General features: G+C 33.6%; 1 protein-coding gene across 1 annotated transcript in view; it reads right to left on the bottom strand.

Moving 5' to 3' along the window:
* Nucleotides 1-20,818: 20,818 nt before the first annotated feature.
* The window catches only part of LOC129254219 (alpha-1,6-mannosylglycoprotein 6-beta-N-acetylglucosaminyltransferase A-like), a 69,705-nt gene continuing 64,354 nt past the window's right edge, over nt 20,819-26,169 (bottom strand). The window contains exon 17 of the mRNA XM_064104617.1: nt 20,819-20,925. Within this exon, the coding sequence (XP_063960687.1) occupies nt 20,819-20,925 (107 nt within the window). The remainder of the gene's footprint in view (nt 20,926-26,169) is intronic.

Here is a 26,169-nt window from a genome sequence, read left to right as displayed (position 1 = left end):
TAGATGGTATTTTTAATTTTCCCTACAATGTCGTTCTTTTGATTTGCAGCTGATATTGGATGGAACCTTTTTTTCCTTCATGATATTTGATATTAGGTGAGTACTATACAGACTGATTAGATAGCTTGAAAACCACTTAAAATAGTGTTTAACTGTCGATAAGGTAAAAGAACAACCCAATACCTTTGCAGTATAGATCACATCTATCATTTAACCTCACCCACAGTCCACACCATCATTACAACACCCAGATACAACATCTATCATTGAGCCTCACCCACACGCACATCATCATTACATCACTGAGATCCCACATCTATGATTGAACCTCACCCACACCTACACCATCATTACAGCACCCAGATACCACATCTATCATTGAACCTATCCCACACCCACACCATCGTTACAGCACCCAGATACCACATCTATAGTCTGGGTTTAGATGGTATTTTTAATTTTTCCTACAATGTCGTTCTTTTGATTTGCAGCTGATATTGGATGGAACCTTTTTTTCCTTCATGATATTTGATATTAGGTGAGTACTATACAGACTGATTAGATAGCTTGAAAACCACTTAAAATAGTGTTTAACTGTCGATAAGGTAAAAGAACAACCCAATACCTTTGCAGTATAGAGCAGTCATATCTCCTCGTAGCATCTCCATGAAACTCGAGTACTTTACTTTCAGTAATCGATGTTAAAGAAGTTGGTATTGAAAGTAATTAAGTGGGAAAATCGTATACTGAAAAGATTTGTGTTGTTTTAATAGACGGATCAATGTTTTCCTCGATACTTTAATGGTTCCATGCGGTCTGGTCCAGCCAGAACATTTTAATTCAGATTCTGTTATTGAGAAAATATGAGACCTTTTCAGAGGCAGGCCAAACAGTTTTCCTCCCAGGGGAAAAGTGAATGCTTAAAAGTAACTCGTATACATGAAAGTTCTGTCAGAGGGTTTTTAAATATTTCAATATTTGAAAGTTTATCAAAATTGTACTATATTTTTCAATTAACCTTTTTCGCAAACTTATCTGCGTTAGGTCCGCACCATGTACGCGGCGATTACGACTGCGCTAATTTTCAATAGGTCCGCATTGAACCTGATCGCACTGTGGACCGTTTTATGATCTTGTATGGAAGAGATCAAGTAATGCTACAATCAAACGGTTATGTTACGGACCTGCGAATGCCCGCGTATATTTGGATAATGAAAATGCGTATTTTTTCCCCAAAAAACGGAAATTTTAGCAAAAGTTACCAATATTCTGCGGAAGATACGGATTGATTACGGATGCAATCCTGCGAATGAGCCCATCCGCTGGCACATGACTTGTGACGGACGGATGACTTACGGACGATATACAGATAAGTTACGCTCGTGTCTGCGCATGTCAGCTTCCTCTGGCGACCGCACCATCCGCATATAAACCCCCGTGGATCGGAACTTGCGTGAGTCGCATTTCATCAATTCTGAGAGCTAGAATGCTTTTTTTTAAATAAATGTTTACCACAATGTGCTTTAACATATTTACAGGCTGCTTGCAGATATGCAAACTGATATGCAAAACTGTGGTTTTTTTTCAAAAAGTATTCAATATATTTCCATGAAAAAAAATTATTCTGCAAAGTGAATGTAATATATTACAGGCAATATTATACATGTATAGAAAGTAAAATATAGAAAAACATAGGCCCGACGTGCCTCGATCCATAATTAAAAGATAACATTAGTTCAATTTTGAGAGTGAATTTTTCTAAATCATCTAATCATCCAAAATAAATGGGCAAAAGGAACAAAATTCAAAATTTAATATACCAACAGTTTTCAGATACTTCTTAACACCAAGGATATTATGAAGAATTTATATTGCAAATATCTAAATGTTCTTGATATGTTTATGAATTTATAAATAAATCTATATACATCCTTTCGTAAGCTTGTTCGTGCCAGTTTCTTTTTGGTAATGAACATTTTTAGGAGGTTTTTCGCAAACATTTTCCATTCGGCAGGTATACCAGACATGACAGAATAATAACCAAGAAACTTACAATGAATATCTATTTCGGTAACCTTTTTTTAAGTGCTTGGTTTAAAAGATAACAAATATTGTTCAGAAATGTGATATATATGTGATACCGTGTCACGGTGATGGAAAAATAATGTTTCCGCATTAATCTGCCTGATTGGAAATTGTGAATCAAGGTAAAAAAAAACGTTGTTGTTTTTATTTCAATGTTGTATAGAAAAAAATGTTGGTTTTAGATGGTTTAAATGATTATAAGAATTCACCCCCCCCCCCCGAAAGTGTAAAAAAGCCATAGAATTTTGAAAGAAAAAATTATTAAGCCCATTTGCATATATTTAAACTTTCATGTCACTTAATGATCATTAAGTGTGCGGATCAGTTACGTATTCTACGAATTGTTCAAATGGGTTTACGTATGAGTTACGTATTTTACGTATGGATAACGTATATTCTGCGGATGCTTACGTATATTTTGAGATTTTCAAAATTTCCGCTGCGGATCCTGCGGATTGAATCTTGGATGGATACGGATGCTTACTGATAATACGGATCCTTGCGGATGCCTACAGATTTTTTATCCGTAGGCATCCGCAGCTTCCGTAATGGACCGTGTGACTGTAGCATCAAGTGGGCTGTCCTACGGACATCGGCAGGTTCTCTCTAATGAGCCATTGAGTCAATATTCGGGTCTCTCTTTATTTTACTCATTTGGATGCGGACATTTTTCGCTCTCTCAAACAAGAGGTAGCTCGAGGACACTTCAAAGAACATTATTATTATTATCATTATTATTATTATTATTATTATTATTATTGTTATTACCATTATTATTTATTCGGCATTTCAAAATACATGAATTATAGTACAATACAAATTACATAAACAATAGGATATACATGACATAATACAAAGGACCTGGAATAGAGATGAAGGGGCTGCCTGGGTTTGGAAAGGGTTAACGAAATTACCATGACCCACAGGTCTCCCTTCCCACACCCCTTTACCTCCATCCAGGTCAGTATAAGAACATAAAAAGAAACATATGAATTAAAAGTATACATCTGAAACTGGAAACAGTTAATTTGGCGAAACAAATGTAACACGGATCCATCTGCAATCATCATTTCAATTGATTCATTGCAATATAAATTATAAAAGAAAAGAAATAAAAATAATAATGCAATAATTTGATTTGATTGTGTACATATCTGTTTCGAATCTTAATTGACTACTTTATTATTGGAGGACACTCTGCAAGAGCTTGTCTACGATTGGATAAGAAATTGAGCTACACTGAATAATTTGACAAATAACTAAATTAAAGAATTAAATACAAATTATATATTGTAATTGCAATGTATTCATTAAATTTAATTTCATTTTATCCGGATAAGTTGCGGAATAAATGCGGATCATGATCATAAATTATAAATGGGTGCACCCCTCTCCCCATTCGTAAATTAGTTTTGTTCTGTATTATCTCACCAATGAGCACATTATGAAACATAAATAAATAAACCTCAATCCTTATCTCTGCCAACGCAGAAGACGTGAGTTTTGCGTCTAAGTCCAGTTTCTGGTATAGAAGTGCGTTTCTCCCGTAGTACATCGTTCCATCTAATTTGGAATAAACACCTTTCGCCTTAGTCAAATAGACAAACTTCTTCTTCTTCTTCTTCTTTCTATTTCTTTCATCTTCTTCCATTTCTTCTTCATATTCGTCTCGTTGTTGTTGTTGTTCTTTTTCTTCTTCTTCCTACCTTCTTCATTGTCTGTTGTACATTTACATTTCTCTTGAATGAATATTCTTCAGGATTATCAGAAATTTTAGTTTTCTTGTTAGTAAAAATATTTACTCACCAAATAATCTAGTGATCATACTGCGCAAGTCATCGTGTCCGATATTAAGTTGGCCTATAAATCTAGCAAGATGGGAAACAGTTTGAGTGACAAGTTCTTCAGGCTGACTCTCCGTGACAGTACGGATGGTCACTGTCTTGGCTGCTGATGGCGAAGGCTCGTAAACTGTCGACTCTTCGTACCATATTCTAGGCTCTTCGTTTAATATACGAAGCCTTTTGAATAAAGAATCTTCAACCGAGGTTGATATAGTAGGTGGAAGAAGGAAAATGAGAGAAAGAGCACCAAAAATAAAAACATTTACATCGGGTATTGTCCATGCTCGGAAAACCAGCATCATTGAGAGAGTTCACTCAACATAAGCCGGGAAGCGACGAAAGAGCGGACGTGTCGTCTGCTTTGTCGACGTCGTTTACATAAAGTGAGAAAATAACGGCGTAGAAAACTCCGTGCGGGTATATCTCTCTATATCAATTAGCTTGGTCACAAGTCAAAATGAAATGGATAAAAAAGTTACACCAGTAGTTCCTAAAAATCACTTTAGAATCGGCAACTGCTCTACGTCTTTTCAAATGAAATAAAATGAGATGGCACTGCTTTTAAAAGCTCCTCTGCTATTGATTAGATGATCTTTTCACTACCAGATTCTCCCACGCTCGTACTATGATTAATTGTATTTCATTCGCCCTGAGGTACCCTCACTCACTCTCTCCCCCTCTCTCTCCCTCTCTGTCGTTGACATTGTTTGTCTTTCTATGATGGGTGGATAGATCATAGCTTTCTTTATAATCCCGTAATTGATTTCTAATAATGTTCAAGCTTAGTGCGTACTACAGCTTACGCAAGTTGGAAGAGTGAAAAGTATGCCGTGTATGCGTATGCGGCAAGGGATGTATAATATTACAATTAGTGTAAAAAAAAAGAGGTGAAAAGAGATAGCGAGGGAGAGAGAAAGCGCATGGGATATGGCAAATTCAAAATATTTTGCAAAAGGCGTTGGGGAGAAAGAAAAAGAAAGGCGACTTGAATGTTGGTAATAAAATAAAGGAAGAATAAAGAAACGTTAAAAAGGAAAGAAAAGACTGAACATGTTTGGGGAGTCTGTGAGGAATGTGTCTTTGTATTAACCCTAAAAGCTCGAAAAGAATCATGACATCTCAATTTTTTGGGGGGATTAATTGTAGTTTGCAATTAAAAAAATCACGAAGATACCTATTAAGGGAACGATCATTAGGAAAACATAATTTGATAAAGTTTTTGCTGAATATCTTGGTAAAAGAAAATGCAATATCAGTTATAGCATTGTTTTGGCTATAAACATTTTAAGTTCGTTTTGCTGAAGTATGTGGTGCGTAAGAAATTCCTTCCATCAAAATTAAATTAATTATTTCGGCTCATTCATTTGGATCTTAGTCTCTAATTAAAAAAAAAGTTAGACCAAAATGGAAAGAGAAGAGAAAGTGGTGAAAGGTCTTCTTTATGCGTCAAAAAATCAGTTCCTGCTCGTGGTGCAAGAAACGAGGTTTTCGGCAATTGTCATTGGGAATTAATGACTCCTCCATAGTCAGATTAAAAAAAAAATTACATTCGCATATGTTGAATATAAGAGAAAGAAACCCATGCAGGGAAAAATGTTCCTGATTTAATTTTGAATCAATTATCATTCTCAATTGTGTTAAGTTTTAGGAAAGCTACTTTATTTCGTGAGGATTTTATTGGTCTCGCTTGATTAGTCTTAAATATAAAGTTCATTACCTAACAGCGCAGTTTTCAGTCCATTACAGATCAGGGGGCCGTTGCAGAAAGAGTTGCAATCAATTGTAACTCTAAAAATCATGCACAACTTGATTTTCAACCAATCAACAGCGTGCATTTGGGACTTGCGATTGATTTTTTGACTTGCGTTTAAACGTAACTCTTTCTGCAACGGGCCCCAGGGGTTAATTGGTTGAAAATCAAGTTGCGCGTGATTTTTAGAGTTGCGATTGATTGCAACTCTTTCTGCAACGGGCCCCAGGTGTAGTTCATGCACGTAGTTCCATTCTGCGCATGATCAGAAGATTCGGCGCATGATCAAAGGAAGGTCATTGGTACTAAAGTGACATGGTGGTTTAAAATTTAATGGGATAAGCACCAACTTTGATGTCTTGATTATTCATATATTCTTTTGAACTGTGTTTTTCCACAAAAAACAACAATGCGTCCACGAACGAATGGTATTCTACAGTTTGCCAAGTACATTTTACAACATACTCTAATATGCATTCAAAGTAGAAATGCAACAAATACCTTCATAGAGTGTTTATTGGTGGTTATTCTAGTCCTCTGGTCTTTTTAATTTCTTCATCCTGCTATGTAAGGCATGCTTACGTAATATCTTGGTTTGAAATCTGCTTATCATAATAAAATACATGAAAGGTAATTTGACCAAAATTGTCCATGAAGTAACTACGAACTGGTCAAAATTTGGGTCGCGTTCTAAATTTACCCCCCGACCCCTCATAGAGCGAAAAAAAGCGATTTAACCTCGAGCTGGATTAACTCACGTTCAGATTACGATGATGCTCTGTACTGTGTCTGTGAATGATTTTCAAATCGCGAGCAATCACACACACACGCACACCCTCACCTTTTTTCAACGCATAAATACCCTTGCTCATACACACACATACAGTGCAGCAAATTATCGAGACTATTCGGGAGGGGGGGGGGGGTTGCAAGAATAGATCACGTCCATTTATGAATATTTTTTCTCCACACGAAAAAAAGTCAATCGATTGATCGTAGACCTCTGTTTCTAAATATTGAAAATCAAGCTTGTCTTTTGCGGTACTAGCTGATTTTTAGTCATAAAACACCGCCTCGTTTTACTTCGAACATTTACCATCATCAGCTTGTCATCCAGCCTGAAGTTCATGTGGTGGAATGCTTCAACCTAAATTGGATATCTATAGCAATAAATGAAGAATATAAAAATGTTTACACGCCGGGAATAGGGGGAGAAAAAAACACATACCCTGTGATCAGATCAACAATACCTCTGAGCTTATCTAAAAAATGGTCGAAAATTTGTTAAATGGAAGGGCAAACCTAAAACGTAACGTCCCCACTTTTGGCACCAACCTTCAGTACTCGGATGCGTTGCAAGTGAATAAAATATAAACTATTCCAAGTGCGTCATCATATGTATGCTTTTATCTGCTTACCACACCACAGATAATGAATATAATATCTAATCCGATAAAGCATCTATATTCAAAACGATACTTAATCATTTACCGTGGTGTGACAGCCGACACGATGAAATAATAATTACCATAGCTATTATTAGTAGAATAATAATACCATCCATTAATCATATTAACTATTCTTAGACATTCCATTGGCAGGGGTGAGTGGTCACAAATAAAAAAAAGCTGAAGAGTGTTGAAAAAGTCTGAAATAGAAAGAGCTCCCATACTTTTTGTACAGAGGAAGGCCAAAAATAAGCTGAAATTAAGCTGAAAATCAAAACAAAAAAAATCTGAAATCAGATAGAAATCTGAACTCTCACACCCCTGCATTGGTGGACAAAGATTTCTCTAATTCAAAGTTGATTGTAAAAGGACCTGAATGTAAAAGTCAGAATCCTTCAACATGTCAATGGCAATGTAATTTACCTTTAAAGGTACTAGATAAAAGGGAGAAATGTTCCAATATTTCATTGTTTTATTTACCACACTTTCACTATTCAAATGAAACAGAGTTAAATTCCAGTTAGCGACATTCCAGATCATATTTATGATCATAAGTGTGTGTGCTTCTGTGTGAAAAAGAGCAACCTGCAGAGAGAGAGAGACAGACAGAAAGACAGTGATAAGGATAGGAATGGAAGGGTAAATGAGAGTAGAATAAAGGTAGACATACCAAAAACATATTACACAAATGCATATACTTTTTACTTGAAAAATACCATTTTAATACAATTGTGTCAATTTCACCAACATACAAATTTGAAGATTCAGACACAATAATAGTGAAAAGGTGCATCAAACATATATCTATAAGAGTGAACACATCATGATCATGTCAATAAATTAGTCTTAACAAGCCCTTACAAAAGACTAACATCATTTTACCTTATTGACCTACCTGTCCAAAATTCAGGAAAATACAGTTTTCAATTTCATGTCTGTAATTAATAAATTACTGAAAATCAAATTTGCAGACATATCTTGTTGCTATATCAGTCAAGAATAAGGTATATGTTCTGGATGTCAAGAAAGACCTATTACTAAAATCCTAACCTAGAGTGAAATGTGCTAGCACAGCAGATGTATAAAATAAAACTAAGATGAAAAAATGCCATACCATGGAATGGGTGTTGACACAAGAACAGCAAACAAAGGCCAACAATGCTAGAGAATTATCACTGAAAAGATGGGAGTGACCGAGATTGGTTCAAATATAAAGATTCACCCACATAGTGCAATATAGGTTCCTCCCAAATAAAGTTATTCCTAACTCTTTCCAGAAAACTTTCTTAAACATGGGCTAGTAAAACAAGGTATACTTCGAAAAGACCTTTGGCAACTACCAAATAATGCACATTCAAACAACATATGAGACAATTATATCTCGTGATCAAACTAAGTATTATACAAATAATGCATATTTATGAGTGTGTTATGGCAATGCAGCGGACTAGAGGTTATTCGCAATATGCGAAATACCAAAGTGCCTGCATCGACACTAACACATAACAAATTCAAAAATGTGCATTATTTGTTTTATAAAATATGTTTGCAGTAGAAATTTGTATTGGATATCGAATCCCTCTATTTTTTTTAGGATTGCACAGATGAAGAGGTCGCACCTGCTTTCCATTATGACATCACAGGCATGTCTAGTATTCGCGCACAAGTAAGCGCCGGCAGCATGCATTTCCTTTGAAAGAACAAGTATTTCAGATGGCGTCTCAGTTTTTACACACTCTGGGGAAGATGATGCACCCAATATGGACATTGCTGCACAAAAAATACTTGGCTGGGAGGTGGGGTAGAATTAAAGAATGAACATGTGACTTTTTACCCACTCACTAATGGCTACATCCTTGAACCCATTTTAGACATACGGAATAGCAAAGTTTTGATAGAAATCAAAAGGAGAAATAGAGGAGAAGCAGCATTTTTATCTATTTGTTTAACTGATATTTGACCATACATGCACCCTTTACCTATTTAAAAATGATTGTTAGCTTGCTGGAAATTTCATGATGCTCATTTAAATTAATAATTGAACTATATACATTGAAATATATCTATAAATCTTGATTGAGCATTGAATTAACATTTTGATCAAGCATTTGATTATGTGTTCCCTTTACCTATTTCAGAATCATTTTTAGCTTGTAGAAACTTTCACTATAACAATTCAACTATGTAAATTATATATCTAACAGTCCTAGCGTTTGGGCATGTCATTTGACCAAGAACTATTGAACATTTTGATCTACCATTTTATCACACGTGCACCATTTACCTATTTCAAAACTATCAGTAGCTTGTTGGAAATGTCATGTCTCTCATTTACGTTAAAACAAATGAACTACGTACATAAATTGAACTTTGTTAAGTTAAGAACTGAATTATGTAGAATAGAATACTCCTACGAGTCTTAGAATTTTATTTTGATTGAGCATTTGCTGGTTGAAAAATATTAATTACAAAATTTTTATTCAACTGAACTTTGTTTAATGGGAAATAACCCTCTATAAGTAGCAATATATACAAACAAGGCACTCTGTAAACCTACATCATGATATCAAATGCTTGAATACAGTTTAATTCCAAACAAATCCTTATGTGGAGAAAGAAACATAATGTAATAACTTATCAGTAATACCTTACTGGTGGCAAATGAAAATTCAATTGCTTCAAATTTTCAGAGAGCTCTTCTTCAGAGATTAAATGTTAATTTTTAAATACACAATCTTTATCCCTGAAAATAGGCCACAGTAAATGTGGGGGAAATATACTATCAACGAGAAAAATCCATTGTTATTGATTTCTGACTTTTAAACACATGTACTAACACTCACTACATCTTCTAAGTATTAAACCACAATAATACTTGAAAAACAGGAACAAATAATCAAAGAGTTCTAAAAAAAATAACACAAAGAAAATAGAACATTGCTATCCAAAGACAAACACAGAACTTCTTTCAGCAAAACAAAAGAGTTTGATGAAATGGGTAGTCAAGAAAAAGTCATATTCCATAAATCACCTTTCCCTACAATAGAAGTGACATTTCATGTAAAAGATAAATATGTACCACAAACATCAATATAATATCATGCTGCCTTATCTAATATATCTCCAAACAGGTTTAATGCATAAAATTTGATTAAGAACACACAAAATAAAATAATCTACCCAAATTAGTTTGATACCACTAAGTTACATGCTTTGTTCAAAGGGCATTGATTTGTACCCGTAATAAGAATAACAGCTATTTTTTATATAGCGCTTTTCCCATAATGGCCCAAAGCACTTTACAGCATATTATTACCCCTGTCATCGGATCCTTGCATGCCTGCATACAATGTATGCACCTTCTCCACTCCCTGGGGAGCATTCCAACAAGAGTTCCAAGACTCAACTGCTAGGCATACTACATAGGCTTTCCCATCCTACCGGGTACCCATTTAGCACCTGGGTCAAGAGTGGCAAAGTATGGAAGCCTTACCCGTACTGACAAGATGTCTATGAAAAAAAATCAATTGCCTTTATCCTAATAATAGTTAATGTGCATAACTACCATTAAAATGTGAGGATTTACAGAGCTTTTCTCAATCAATACTATGCATGTAGGAAAAATGAAACTGAGATTATCTATATCAACTAGCATTCATACTCTATCAAGACAGAAGTCATCCTCACAGTCGTTCAATTTTTAAACATGTAAAAAATACTTCAATTTTGAACAGCATTCCTCTTCACAATTACTACAATTCAAGATAACTTTACAACAAATTAAATTGACTAAAACAACATATACATCAAATACACACACTGTAATCATTAAATAAGAAAGAAAGGAAGTAAGAGAAGAACTATATTTCATTGATATATATTCTTTGAAAGCCTCTACCCCAGTACTGGAATTAAACAACTACCTCTACTTCATTCCACGTCTAATTAAATTTGAAAACAAAATAGTCTCTATTCTGAACATGCTTGTTTTAAATTTATCTATGATTGGTCAGTTTTAATCCTACATCACAACTCTTTGCAAGTTTTTTCAATACAAGTTGTAGGTAAATGAACTGAGTACAAGCCAGCAATGTCAATTATGTCTATTTGCAATTTTGCATCACTCAAAATCATTATCGATATACAAAAGCTTGCAACATTTACTCAAGTAATCATGTCAAAGGGTGCTATCACGTTTTGCATACATTCATAAAAACACCCCCATAACCTACAAAGTGTTGGGTTATGTGACCAAACAATTTGGTGAATACGAAATACAAATCACTACGTAACATTAACAACATAAATTGTCACTGAGAACAGATTAATATCCTTGCACGGTATACGTGATATCGCGCCGTGACGTGATTACGTAATTGAAAGTCATATTATAGAAAGGTGTAATACTGCACTTTAACTTCATATGACATTAAAAAACACCTTATGTAAGAAAGAATATGTGATCCATTCTAATATTCCTAACTTAAATTACTTTAGCAACAGAGATTAATTTCTTTTAAAAATAGTCATTTTAATGCACTATTCTTAAAATTGATTTTTAATTAGTCTTAAGTTTAGTTAATCTGAATGATCAATGATGTATTAAAAAATCAAAGTTATTTCCACATTTCCATAAAAACATAAAAACAATCATCATAGCAAGTATAGTCATGTATAATGTTTATACAAAGGATAAACAAAGGACAAACATAGAGAATATATTATAAAAATGTGGTGGGTCAAAAGAAGTTCTTGTATTAACAAGATTACAAATACAAATTTGATGCAGTAAGCATCTTTTGATAAAATCAAAGATTTAGACAATGAAAAAAATTGTGATAAAAATAGAGAGGTAATGCTAGAGTTAAAATTCAATAATAATTTCTAAAAGATTTATGAAGAGTTTACTGTCTTTATATATACACACACAATGAACAACGCCATGTAGGAAGGATGGCTACAACTGTATTTGCACATGAATGACAATTAAAATGAGCATATTGATCCCTTGATGAGGTCTTTATTTGATTGCAATATCAATGTTTATGTGACCATTCGTCATACCAATTAGATAAAACCACTGTACAGATTGTCAATATCAATATTTATGTGACCATCAGAAAATACCACTTGTAGACTATCATATAAGTATCAATACATTTTAGGCAAGAAATGTTGGTCTAGAAGGGATCAGATCTCCCACAAAGATTAATTTCAGATCATTTAAGACCCCGACTTGACCAAAAAGTGATATTGACAACTCATATATCAATCAAAAGCTAATAAACTGCAAAAACATACATATAGCAATGCAAGGTTCATGCATTTTGAAAATTAAAATTCTTCTTATTAACAAGCATTTGAATGGAATGTTTATTATTTTCAAAATAATTATAAGAAATTAATTACAATTATGATCAAACAGAAGTATTGGGTATCTCAGGAATAAAATGGGTCACCCATCATTAAAGGTCAGCAATAATTGATTTAATGCATAAGTTACAAAAATATTTTGAAATGCCCCCAGGGCCACTGACAACAGGCTTGGGAAAACATTCCTAGATATGCAACTGATCCTTCAGTTATACTGCCCTTAAACAAATATATGCAAAACAAATCTCCAATAAGAAAATAAAACAAGTGGAGCGCCTCTGGCAGTCTCACCTGCATCACGCGAATCAATATAGCAGCAGTGCTGACTTTGAAAACTACTATAACATGATTATTCACAAAAAACACAATTCATATAATGATACAATACTACGTTCATTGACAACAAATGACATTTGATCTTGATCATGCGACCTAAGACTTGTCGGTGATACTTGATTACCCCTATATCCACATTTTATAAACTATATTTATAAACTTTGAAAGTAATGACAGCAATCTAAAAATTACCTCCAAAATGGCCAAAGTTCATTGACCTTAAATGACCTTTGACTTTGGTCATGTGACCTGAAACTCGCTTGAAATGTTCAGTGCTACTTGATTACTCTTATGTCCAAGTTTTATGAATCAGATCCATAAACTTTCAAAGTTACTATGGTAATTCAACAATACCCCCAACTTGGTCAAAGTTCATTGACTCTAAATGACCTTTGACCTTGGTCATGTGACTTGAAACTCAGGCAAGATATTCAGTAATACTTGATTACCTTTATGGCCAAGTTTCATGAACATACACTTTCTAAATTGGTTTAAGATTTGATGTTGATGCCGCCGCCAACGCCGTCAGAAAAAACTCTGCTATGCAGGTGAGACAAAAAATGCATAATATACATTCTTTAAGCTAAAGAAAATCATACACTCAGTAGTGATGATGAGATATATTATTTCTACTAGAAGTAAAAATATCACCAAAGATGAAAATATCACCAAAATTTACAGACTAAGAACAAACATGAAGCATATACACGTAGGTGCAATCAATGTGAATATTTCTATTAGTCTCATGGACATGTTCACACAAAACTTACACACCTGATAATATACAGAAATATACAACCTATAGCAGCGGACTCAATTCTTCTTAATTCTATTTTTAGAATACCATAATTAAAATATACTATTACCTCAATGATCAAACAAATATTGCAATTTTCAAGTCCAACATATAGTCATAGAATGAACATTCTACATTTACGAACAAGAATGTTTCAGTCTTTCTTTGGTAGTTAAATTTTCATTAATATTAAAATCAAATATCGATAAATGTAATTGAATTGAAAAAAATACAATGATAGTATACATAAACATAAAATAACTTGAAAGTGCAACACAATCATAGAATGAATTTTACTGAAGAATCAGGAATATTTCTCAAATTTCCTGACATTCACTTTCCTTAATTGTGGCTGTCAAATATTTAAAGAATGACTGTGATAACTGAGGACATCAAAAAAACCTTTATAATAGTATTTGAAAGAAATTAATCTGAATTTCATGCTTCATGAATATAGCTTTTTGAAATTTGAATAAAAAAAAGATATGTGAGGTTTTAAAGGCAATGCCAAACAAATTTTTGATAAAATGTGCAAATCCCATTGGAAACAGTCAGCCGAACCGTTGTTTCTGCATTCATTGACTTCGCATGTGAAAGAGTGATACAAATTTTTGCTTGATCGTGCACATTGAAATCATGGTCAGGGTTGTTTTATTCCCCATGGTGTTTCTGTAAAGGGAAAATCTAAACCTCTCAAACCAAAATATGCCAGTTCAAAAACTTAACCTTGGTAAAGATTTCAATGTTGACAACTTCGCCGCCACCGCCATCGGAAAAGCGGCGCCAATAGTCTCACTCTGCTATGCAGGCGAGACAAAAATGACATTTTCAAATTATCATGTCCTTTTTACATTATAAGAATTATTACTTTGGATGACTTTATTATATAAAAATACATATCCTGCATGATCAATAAAACATAACAAAGGTATCATCAGCTTTAGAATGTCTGTGGAAGGTTATGGCAACCTGTGCCGACCTCACAGAAACGTTGTTAGCCTAACAGAGCGCTAAGTCACATCTTTCGGATTGTCAAAACATTTATTTCAATGTTAAGCAATGCATTGTTGTAACATTAGGCATCGCCGCCACATTACCGGTTGTAACAGGGCCTCTGTTAGTGCACTGTTAGCGCTAACAAAGTTTATGTGCGGTTAGTATAGGTCTTACGCAAACTTTACACATAAATCATTACAAATTCAAAATTTATGAATCTACATTGTTTGGCAAATGTGATAATACGTAAAAAGTCAAAAGGTAGAGATATAGAGGTGTCATTCTTTAACAAACCAGGATGATAGGTTTGATTGTTATCATTTTATATCCTTATCAGAAAGACAGTTCACTGCTCTTTTACTTGAAATATACTATGCCTGATACAAATATATGTGGGAGTCTTTTTTTAGAAATTAAATGCCCGCAAAGGAACAAATTTGTACAAACATTAAGACAAGGTTAGAGAATGCTACTCTGCACTCACTTGGGTAAAAAAAATCTTGATTTGTAAGTGTTTGTCACAAGTCATGCAAATATATATTTAATTTTTCATTATTTGCCTGATAAATCAATTTGATTCATTCTCATGTGAGTACTATAAAAATGGAGAAACATTATCTTCTTTGAGAGCAAGTCCTACTCCTAAAGTATTTCAGTCGTAGTAATAACCATTGGAAAGCTCAAGTATATGTTGTTTAAAAAGATAAATATAATTTGACTTATAGCATAACATCTAATCTATATACCCTAGATTGAAGTTGGGTATTCAAAGTCAATATATCTCATAATTCCCTGCACTCCTGACATAGTGCCACCTGGCCCTTAATATAGTCCCTACATGGACACAATCTCTTATGGTTAAATCCACTGCCAGCACAGCTGTAAAGGAGATGGTGGGCCTGGGTGTAGCATCTAGTTGATAGGATCGTAGACTCTATGGATGGAGCATAAATCTCCTCAACAGCTGATGAACCAGAACACTTTGATGAAGTAATACTGAAATTTAATAATACAAAATGAAAATAATGAATAATAAATCTAAAAGATTTATTTTTCATATACTTTGTAAAAAATTATTTATAAACAAAATATGGTTAAAGATGATCATACGGGTGTGATTCTGACCACCAATAAGTGGACAGGTATCTGTTTCTGGGTATCATATATATCACTTGGTACATGAGGTTCTGAAAATTTACCTTTCGAGGTCGTTCTTATTTTTAAACTCATCTAACTACATTTGTACATGTCCACATACATAACTTTATAAGCTATAATTTTCACAAAAATCTTTATACAGAAGTTATTTTTGTTTAGGTAGTATATAGAATACCTAATTAATTCTATTCATTAAGAATTCCATGTATACAGGACTGACATGTCTCTTTAGCTCTCTCTGCCAAGATTATTTTATACATCCATAGTTATGGGAATATATATTTGTGAATATATTATTTATGGGAATATATTCTGTACTGACTAGATTATACTGATCACTTCTGAACCAATTTACCCACGTTTTGTACCCATTTTTTTAGAATATTCTTCAAAGTTTCACAATGCAGAAGGACAATATGACTACTAAGCTAGGTTCTTATTCTACCCCAGCTGCATGACGAACCCAAACCATCACGTGATCCAATGCTAAGTGAAATTCATTAACCTATCCTGTCCAGCTCCGCCTCTACAAATCGCAAATTGGATATACTCATGGCAGAAATAGTTTACTCAAGGACGTTCCACAGTTAAAATGAAGTCCATGTCATTTTCACGAAATTTTGCAGAAAGTTACTTTGGTATTTATACATTATGAAAATGCTAAAAATAATATAGGTTCATGTGCGTATTTCTTTCTACAGGACTTCAAAGTCGCCGTATTTTAATGATATGAAATGTTGTACAATCAAGAGAATTATGCATCTCTTCGACCTCACAAATTCATCAAATAAGTTTAAATCATCTTTACTCTGTCGATATCGCATCAAACTTTCAGGATATGTAACTAAGTGGATACCAAAGTAGGAGGATATCTTTTAATTAGCAAAACTATATCTATTTAGAGTCAGCAGCACCCTCATTTGACAAGAATGGTGCATAAACTTCCAAAAGACGTGAATCTACTCAAAAATTAAAAAAGTATAGTTTAAGCTGCACTTATTCAAAATCCATGTCATTTTCTAAAATTCGGCAAAATTGTAGGGGAATGCATTGCAAAGGTGTAGGGAAGTTGAAAATATGGGGTCCATGTGCTCGTTTTTAAACTATCAGTGTCCAAAGTGTTACGAGTTGGCTTGAAATTTGCCTAAAATGCACCGAAAACATGCGAAAGTCAGTGTCCAAAGTGTTACGAGTTGGCTTGAAATTCGCCTAAAATGCACCGAAAACATGCAAAAGTCTGATAATACCATCCAAAATGTCTAAAATGTCTGTCATTTTCCTCACACTCTCCGCATTTGTAGAGGAATATATTCTGAAGACGTTAAAACATTAAAAATATGGGGTCAATTTGCTTATTTTTAAACTATCAGTGTCCAAAGTAGTTGTGAGGTGGCTTAAAACAGCTCAAAATTTAAATTGGGTCCATGTGCTTGATATTTGCTATAGAGCTTCAAAATTCACCCAAATGAATGTTCTTAAGAATTTGTGCAATCAAAATAATTTGGCATTTTTAGACCTCATGAGATTACAACAATGAGTTTAAAGCTCTATTACTCAGTCAAAATCCATGAAAATTTCACAATATAATTAATAACTGTAACTTGAAGATGGATAATCTATTTATATTGCTATTGATTGTTTGCTCAAGTCTAACATCACTCTCAGTTCTTAGAAATTGCGCCAAAGATAACAAAAACTCGACCTCAAAATGTGAAATTTTAATATCAAACATGATAAGTACAAGAAATGCTGCACTTTATTAAAAACCCATGTAATTTTTACCAAACTTTACAAAGTCGTAGAAGAAGGTATACCTAATGTAAAAGGGGCAAACATAAAAAAATATGGATTCGTGTGCTTGTTTTCAAACTATCAGCACTTTTATTAGAGCAAATGTGCTTTTTAAAACACCCCAGAACGCGCCAAATGCTTGGTATCTAAGTGAGGAAAAGTTCCAAACCACTCCACTCCACCATTTAATTCAAACTCAGGGTCATATTCATCATACTTTGCAGCACTACAGAGTAAAGTATTTTGAAATTGTAGAGGAATTTAAAAAAAATGGTCCATGGGATTATTCCACTTTATCAGCTTCATAAAATAGCACATCATATCTACAGTTAGTGTAGATAAGGAGAAAAATCAGCTCATACCTACAGCTCATTAATCACCTGTTTATGCATTGTGACGTCAGCGCGCAGAGTGTAAAATATGCGCAGATCATGATGCGCACAAACATAACTGTGGAACGTCCTTTATACACGCAAGCAAGATGAGTTTGAGCATGGACCTACTAGAGTAGGTCATGAAACGTTGCGAGAGCTTTTTGCGTTCCGAAAATATTGCAAAAAATGAGGGGGACCTCTGAGCCAAGCTCCCCCCCCCCCCCCCATAGATCGGGTTAAAATTGTTTTTCACTATAGGCAAATTGAAATGCTGAATTCTGTAGATTTGTGAACATGACTTACACTGATAGGTGCATCATTACATTAATTTTCTTTCATCCTTTCCCTACTTTCACAAAGTGCATTGAAAGAAGATTTAATAACCAAGCTTGTTCTTAGTTGGGATACGACACTCTGCAATAAATATATTGATATAATATATGCAACACTACAACCATATAGAAGTTAATCCATTTATGAGATCTCATTCTTCTTACATGAAATATATATCTACTGAGTTTTCCATGTGATAAATTTTCTCAAATGTGAAAAAAACATAGTTTCTGTCAATTTATCCTGGCAAGGAATTTACTTACTTTTCAATACTTTCTTTGTTATTTAATTGCTTGAAGAATCCAGGTTCACAGACAAGATCTGCAAAACAAAAGAATAAATTAAAACATACATAATATGTATCAAAGCAAGTGTTGATAAATGTATGTATATCATCAGAAACCGGTGCCAGTATGTAATATTTAAAGAAATTATTTTGGCAACAAAATAAAATATAAATGAAATAAAATACTAATTTCACAAAATGATTTCAACAAAGCTAATATGTCCTATAAATATTCAACAAATCTAAATGTTTCATTTCAATATTAACATGACCAAATTCATTAGTGCAAAACATCCAACTTGCGAGCAATTTCCCTTACACTAATATGAGGTCTGAAACATAGATAATAATGCCTCCCACTGTCATATATTCCTGTGTTAACAATAATCTTAAGATATTGTGCTTAAAATAGACGGTTTGGTAAAAAGAATTGATTTCAACCACTGACAAGGTAGTCTTTACTACCTACATCATCCGATGAAAGCATATGACTTTACAAGTAAGCTAAGACATAATAAGCATTCTAGAATAAACAAGATAGAAGCTGTCATTTCCAACTATCTCATCATTCATAACCCAAAATCACTATGCTCAAAAGATGAATATTTACACTTCAGTTTTCTGATCAAGGAGAGAAGCATTCTGAATATACATGTACAGTGACTACTTTTTGAAGCAGTATTTGATCCCACTCTATGAATGAATTTGTAAGATACTTTGCTATCCAACATCAACCTGAAAAAATATATCACAAAATGAAAATTAGAATAAAAAGAGGAAATGTCAAATATCTCTAAATTCAAGGTTTTCTTCAACCTTCTTGTCTGAATCAACCACTACTTTTGATTTTACATTCAACTAGTATGAATCTTTATCTGGAGATCACAATTTCAATGCTCAATGAATGCAAACTATACATTAAAACAAAATATTTGCACTTATTAAGCTTTTAAGCTGCTTGCCAACTTCTAAAAAAAATATTAATTTACAAATAAATCTAACTATGGAAGCTAAAAGTGCATCACGACTATTGGTGGTTATTCCGAAATATACCCTTCGGGATATTATTCCTGAAGTTAAGAGCATGCGCAGTATGGTCTGATAAGCAGGCAAGGCACGAGATTCAAAACCACTAGCTCAGCAGCCACCAACGGCGCCCGCGCCCAACCACACGCTGGGCTAAAAGTTCCCGTAAATTGCTTTCACATTGCCAAAATACCTGCGACCTTGGAAAATCCCCGCGAAAGTTCTCGTAATTTTGCCAAGTACCTACTATTTCGTGGGTATTTTCTTTTGGGGATATTACGCGTAATTTGCGTTCACATTGCCAATATTACCTGGTATTTTCTGATCGGGTAAATTTCCCGATCAAAAAATACCTGGAACTGACGAACTTCGAGGCGGTCTGAAACCACCTTCTGAAAACTTTTGGAGGCTGTCTGATTTTGTTATTTTTTAACAAATATTTCTTATAGACTCCAGGCTACAAATTTTTATAGTCAGCGGTCATCTGAATCCATGTATCACGTACAATGTTGCAAACCGATTTCAGAGAAAATCGACTTCAAACTTTACTGTAATTTCCACACTTTTGACCCCAGCCTTATAAGATTTTCATTGCAAGAAAATTACAAGACAACTGCTTGACATTGGTAAAACCAAGAATTAGGAAAATATCGCAAAAGAGCTACAAGCTTGTAATTGCAGTTTGAGCGGTTTAGATTCTCCCTTCACAAAACGCAATAGGAAATATGACAACCCTCATTGCATTTCCAATACACACGATCAGCAAAATGTTTTATCACTCTTTTCATGCAAAGTCAATGCATTGCAGACACTATGGTTTGATGACCGCGTATTAACTTTTAATAAGTAAAGTTTCCAATGGGATTCGCCCTGAAAATCACCACATATCTCAGAAACTAAAATATATAACTACCTAGAAATTTGTTTTTGTATAGAGTAGGACTTGTACTTTCGTTTTCTGTAAAAATCTCAAAATTGATTTTTTTTTTTTAACCCAAATTGACTGATATGGTGGTTCGGATGAATGCTGAGGATATGTATATGGGCTCAGTCTTCAACAAGTTAAAGGTATAAATTCCCCGGATTTATGAGGGTGATGTTGGACATACGTATGCACTGCGGATGGCACCAGCAGCCCATTGACACCAACAAAAAATGAACTGAATATAAAACAACGCTTAGGCAGATGCCATATTCTGAATGCCCAAACTCTGATTCTCACTCAGTTCTTATGAGCTTCGGCTGCTGGTTGAATTTTCCCAGCAGGTTGGCTCCGACTCCTGCTCTGTGAAGTGACGTCAGCAGATAATTGGGCCAGCACTGATGTAGCTAAAAGCAGCACAGCATACACATGTGTACTGTGTATGTGAGCATGTGCTGCAAGACTGGCTGATGATCTTTGCAATAAAGATGGCGGCAAGTACAGCCCCATCCAACAGCGCCCTCTTGAATATTTGGAACGTGCACCTTTAAATTAAGATTCCCTTTGTGGCACTAACTGGCTGGTTATGGTTAGTGGACTCTCATACAAATTCCTATAGGTTTGATACAAGGATCAACGACTCCTATCCCAATTGGGTTACAGTATTTAAGTGAAATTAGGGGGATGCTTTTCCTTCATAAGCACCACTGACATGGGACCTGTAAGATATGTTTGTGATCGATTGCAAATAATTGAAAACAAAACAAACATTTCCGTTTGACTACTGGTCATTTCTTTTGACAAATGGCACATGGAACTCTCAAGTTGATTTGTCATTGACATATTGCAATTAATAAAATAAGATCTTGGTTTTATTGGGTAATGCTTTTTAAATACAAAGCAAAGACCAAGTTTAGTACTTTTTAAAGTCTCAGTTGAATTCACCCCACTATTTAACAAAAATATGCTTACAAAAAAAAACAGAATAGCAAGACTGTATACAAATTCTTTTAATTGGCTTATAAATTGACTGCATTGAATCAATTGTTAAGAAATATTTTTGGACTTGATACTCAAATCTCATATGACAATTTACTTGAAAGAATAGTAAGAAATACAAAGTACATGTAAAGGGTGCTTCAAAGCTGCTGTTTGGAATTGGAAAGTAGCAATGACTTTACGAAGAACTTTAAACATGAAGATAAACATTCAAGTGGTATACAGGCATTTCAATACAAACGTTATCATATGTATTGGGATTATAGGAAAGTCAGTCCCACTTCTATAAAACACCAAGGAAAGTTAGCACCAGAACATCATTCCCAATATTTTGGGAATGATGTTCAAAGTCATACTTTACAAAGAGCTTTATGGAACAGCCTTCTGGTTAACTTAAAGAGCTGAAAGTGTCAGTAGCTCTTCTTTAAAGGTCAAGTCCACCCCACAAAAATGTTGATTTGAATAAATAGAGTAATTTAAACAAACATAATGCTAAAAATTTGATCAAAATCGGATGTAAAATAAGAAAGTTATGACATTCTAAAGTTTTGCTTATTTTTCATAAAACAGTCATATGCACAAGTCAGTGACGTGCAAATGAGAGAAGCGATGATGTCCATCACTCACTATTTCTTTTGTTTTTTATTGTTTGAATTATACAATATTTCAATTTTTACCAATTTGACATTAAGGACCAACTTAAATGAACCATACAATATTATAACAATGGTAATGCCACATGTTCAGAGAGGAATAAAACTTTGTTTCACATCACAATGAGGAGAAAATTAGAATTTTTCATATTTCATGTAATAAAGTACAAAAGAAGTAGTGAGTGAGTGATGTCATCAGTCCCTCAATTGCATACCGACCAGGATGTTCATATAACTGTTTTGCGAAATTAAGCAAAACTTAAAAATGTCATAACTTTCTTATTTTACATCCGATTTTGATGATTTTTTCAGTGATATACTTGTTGGATTTTTCTCTTGTTATTCAAATCAACTTTTTGTTGGGGTGGACTTGTCCTTTAAGTTTTGTAAACTGATGACAATTGTGTCTTTATAAATGGAGCTACTCCATGCTTTAAACAAATATGGAAATTAAGATCCAAGGATGAGTCTGTGGAAATGTACCTTCATAAAAAAGTGTAGACAATTAGATTCATATTGAATTTCCTGTCAAAATTAATAGCACCAACAAAAAGTATCTGAATAAATAAAGAATATAATCATAAGTATCAACAGGATTGTACGTCCTCTTTATTCTTATGAATCTCATTTCTAATCATCATTTATTGCTTATGAAAAATTCAGAGTTGAAAGGTCATAAATGGTTAAACTCTTTCATGATAAAATCAATTTTTTATTTTAATGCATTTTTTACCTATGCTATCATAATCCAATCATTTGAATCAAATATTTTTTGTACTCTATTTTAAAATATCAAATACTAAAAAATAAAAGCATGACATTTTTTAAGTTGATGTGTTGAGGCAAGTCTTGAAATCTTCAGTGGGTGAAAGCATTTTAAAAATGTGTTGATATTCACAGAGGTAAAGAACTTTTGTCTCTATAGAAAGATCTAAAGTCAGTATTGTATTTTATCATTATCAAGATAAAAGTATTTCAATTGAAATTTAAATGGTAAATTTTCCTTTTAAGAAATAAAGTATTGTATTATATTATTTTGGTAAATCTTCCTTTTAATAAAATCCATTCCTGATGCCACAAATACTCTATGCAAAGAAATAAAAAGAGAAAATATGAGTTTTGTATCACCATTAATGACAGGACTTAATATATATCCTACGTGTGAATCACAAATTAGTTTGCAAGGGAACATTTATAGATTTCGCATATTATTAAACGCCCTTTCTTGAACAACTTGCACTCCTTAACTCTTACACACCACAGACATAATCCCTCCTTTGCGACATTAATGTTAGAGTGCAACCATCCATGGTTTTTGCATGGACCTGGCTTATTCAACTCCAATAACATTCAATTAGTTTAATGTTTGAGACAAGAGCTTTATGTGTACACTGTACAATGTTACGCATACATCATTTACAATAGACTTAATGCATTCTGTGTGCAAGGTAAATAAAATTGTGACTTGAGTTGAACCTGGTAGTTCAATTTATGTTATTCTAATAGACAAAGCGGGCAAGAAGTTGGAACATTTATTTATGAGGGGGGGGGGGTGGGTGACAAACAACACTTTCATAACTTTTTGATGGGCATTTGTAAAATAAGTTTTCCATAAAATTGGGCTGAGTACAAGCACACTATAAAGTTATTCAAAGATATGAATATGAAATTTCATTGTAATTATGCCATTCAGAGAAGGAAACTTCATTGATTTCTTGTTTCATCAGGATATTTCTAACCACACCAACCACCATCTTGTCAATTTTAGAATACCTCCTGATTAATTTCCTTTTCCGTCTCAATTTTCTTCCAAGCCACTCTCATGTAATCCTCCCCCCTTCCCTTTTCTCATTCAGTGTTCTTTGAAGCAATACATGTTTGAATCTTCATTTATTTGTCTATCCTTGCTATAACAATGATAGAATCATTTCTGAACAAAATATACATTTTTGTTCCTTTTTATTCAAATAGCTCTAAGCATCTACATAAAACCTAGAGTGTAAGATAATGGACGTTAATCCCTTTTTGGGACAAAACTTTGTTTTAGCCCTCAAAACATATACACAGAACTTTATTTTTGATCAAAATCAGAATTAACACACATTGAAAAAGAAATAAATCAAATCAAATTTACCTCTATGTCATATTAATCAAATGTAATTATGTCTTTTAAAAATAGAACATTTGAAAGTGTAAAAAAGTAATCAATGATGCAGCTTTTCTGATCAGAAGTAAACGTTTCTCCTCCCTCATCCTTTCTCTCTCTCTTCATATTTCTCTTTCCCTTCGTCATTTATCTTATATACATTACATTTACTCTGTTAATGAACTTTTTTTTAAGTATTGAGAATCATATCATTTTACTCAATATTTCTGTAAAAATGATATCGTTAAAAAGAAGAAAATAGAGATAATTGGGGTAACAAAATTTAACTAAAAAATATCATGTTGGGTTTGCATCATGAATCTAGGTGCTTACATGACCACTCCATCAAAAGAATACAAATAATTAGAACAATTTCAGGCCACAAAATACTTGAAAAATTACGTTCACATCCATCTGAGGTATCGTAACAAGAAAAATAACTGGAATTTCTGTGATCAAGTGGGTATAAATCATCTCATATCCGATCCAATTCATTTTTTTCAGAAACATAACCAAGAAACTAGTCTCATCACTGAAGAATAATTTGATTTCTCTATGAAAAATCCAGAAATTAAATGCAAATCATACTTTATACATACACAATACTTTTTCTTTCATTTCCCCCTTTTTGTACTTAAAAAAACAGGCCGATACCATTATGTTTGCTTGTAATACCCTGCATCATCATAAAAAGTAGCAAGAAAATCCTTAAATGTAGCATTGTGATGTAAAAAAAAAAATCCCTGAAAATGGTAATCTCATATCCATCTTCCCTTCTTTTATAAACCTCTTATCCAATGTCAGTATTTTTTTCAAGTTACTATTAAGTAATAGGATTTGAAAGAAGGGGCGGGAGGGAATGCTCTCGATTTTTTAACACTATTTGAATGAATAAAAAACTAATGTGTTTTTTCATGAGTGGATAAGACATTGATTTGTTTTTAGCTGTTTGCAATGTGGGTTGGGGCAATTAGTAAAACATGCTATTACTCATAAATCAATAGGCTGCTGAAATGTTTTTACTGAAATTTGATGCTCTATGAACACATCTCAAATGTCAAAAATACATTTTAAGTTCATATACTACTATCTGTGCCTCTAGAACTATTATGTGTATCAAATCATTTTGGAGCAATGTGTAACCAAAAAAACGTGTTGCTCCAAAAAAAAAATGCTCAAAAATTGATGTTGTGGGCAATATCAATACAAATTCTGCATTCAGCCAAATGTCATAAAATGTATAAATTTCCTCAAAATACATAAAAGAATTTAAAAGCAATAATACATAAAAAATCAATCTAATATTTTTTAGCATATTTGCCAAGAACACCAAAAAAGTGTTTTTTCACCAAAAATTAGCACACTGGGAACTTTATTATTGGGGGAGTTACACCAAAAAGTAGGACTTAGCCTACACGAAAATTTCATGAAATATTATAACTACGCAATTTGTAGATTAGGTTGCAGACAAATGCATGCCAGTTTCCAACGCGACCACGCAGTCGACAACTGGGATTTCAACCTGTAAGGCCTCTCGTCATATAATCTCCCAAAATACCTCGGCCTAAAGAGGGCAAAAGATTTTTGTCTTTCCTTTGAAAAAAAAACTTGAAAAGAATGAAAGATTGTTACACAAGATCCCTAAGCCAAAAGAAGAAACACTAGGGCCAGGCAACAACTGACATCCGAACCCACCGCATCATCCATCATTGCGATACATAGAGCTCATACAGAAATTTGACAAATAAATACAATTATCATGGTGACAATGACTCTGCCCACATTTTGCCAATGGTTACCAAATTTGATGACAATAATATGACGCAGCAGCGTGACTCTGCAGAACCTGAAGT

The sequence above is a fragment of the Lytechinus pictus genome, chromosome 1 (assembly GCF_037042905.1).
Source record: "Lytechinus pictus isolate F3 Inbred chromosome 1, Lp3.0, whole genome shotgun sequence".
NCBI lineage: Eukaryota > Metazoa > Echinodermata > Echinoidea > Temnopleuroida > Toxopneustidae > Lytechinus > Lytechinus pictus.
The sequence above is the reverse complement of the archived record's forward strand: the minus strand, read 5'-3'. Positions and strand labels throughout refer to the sequence as shown.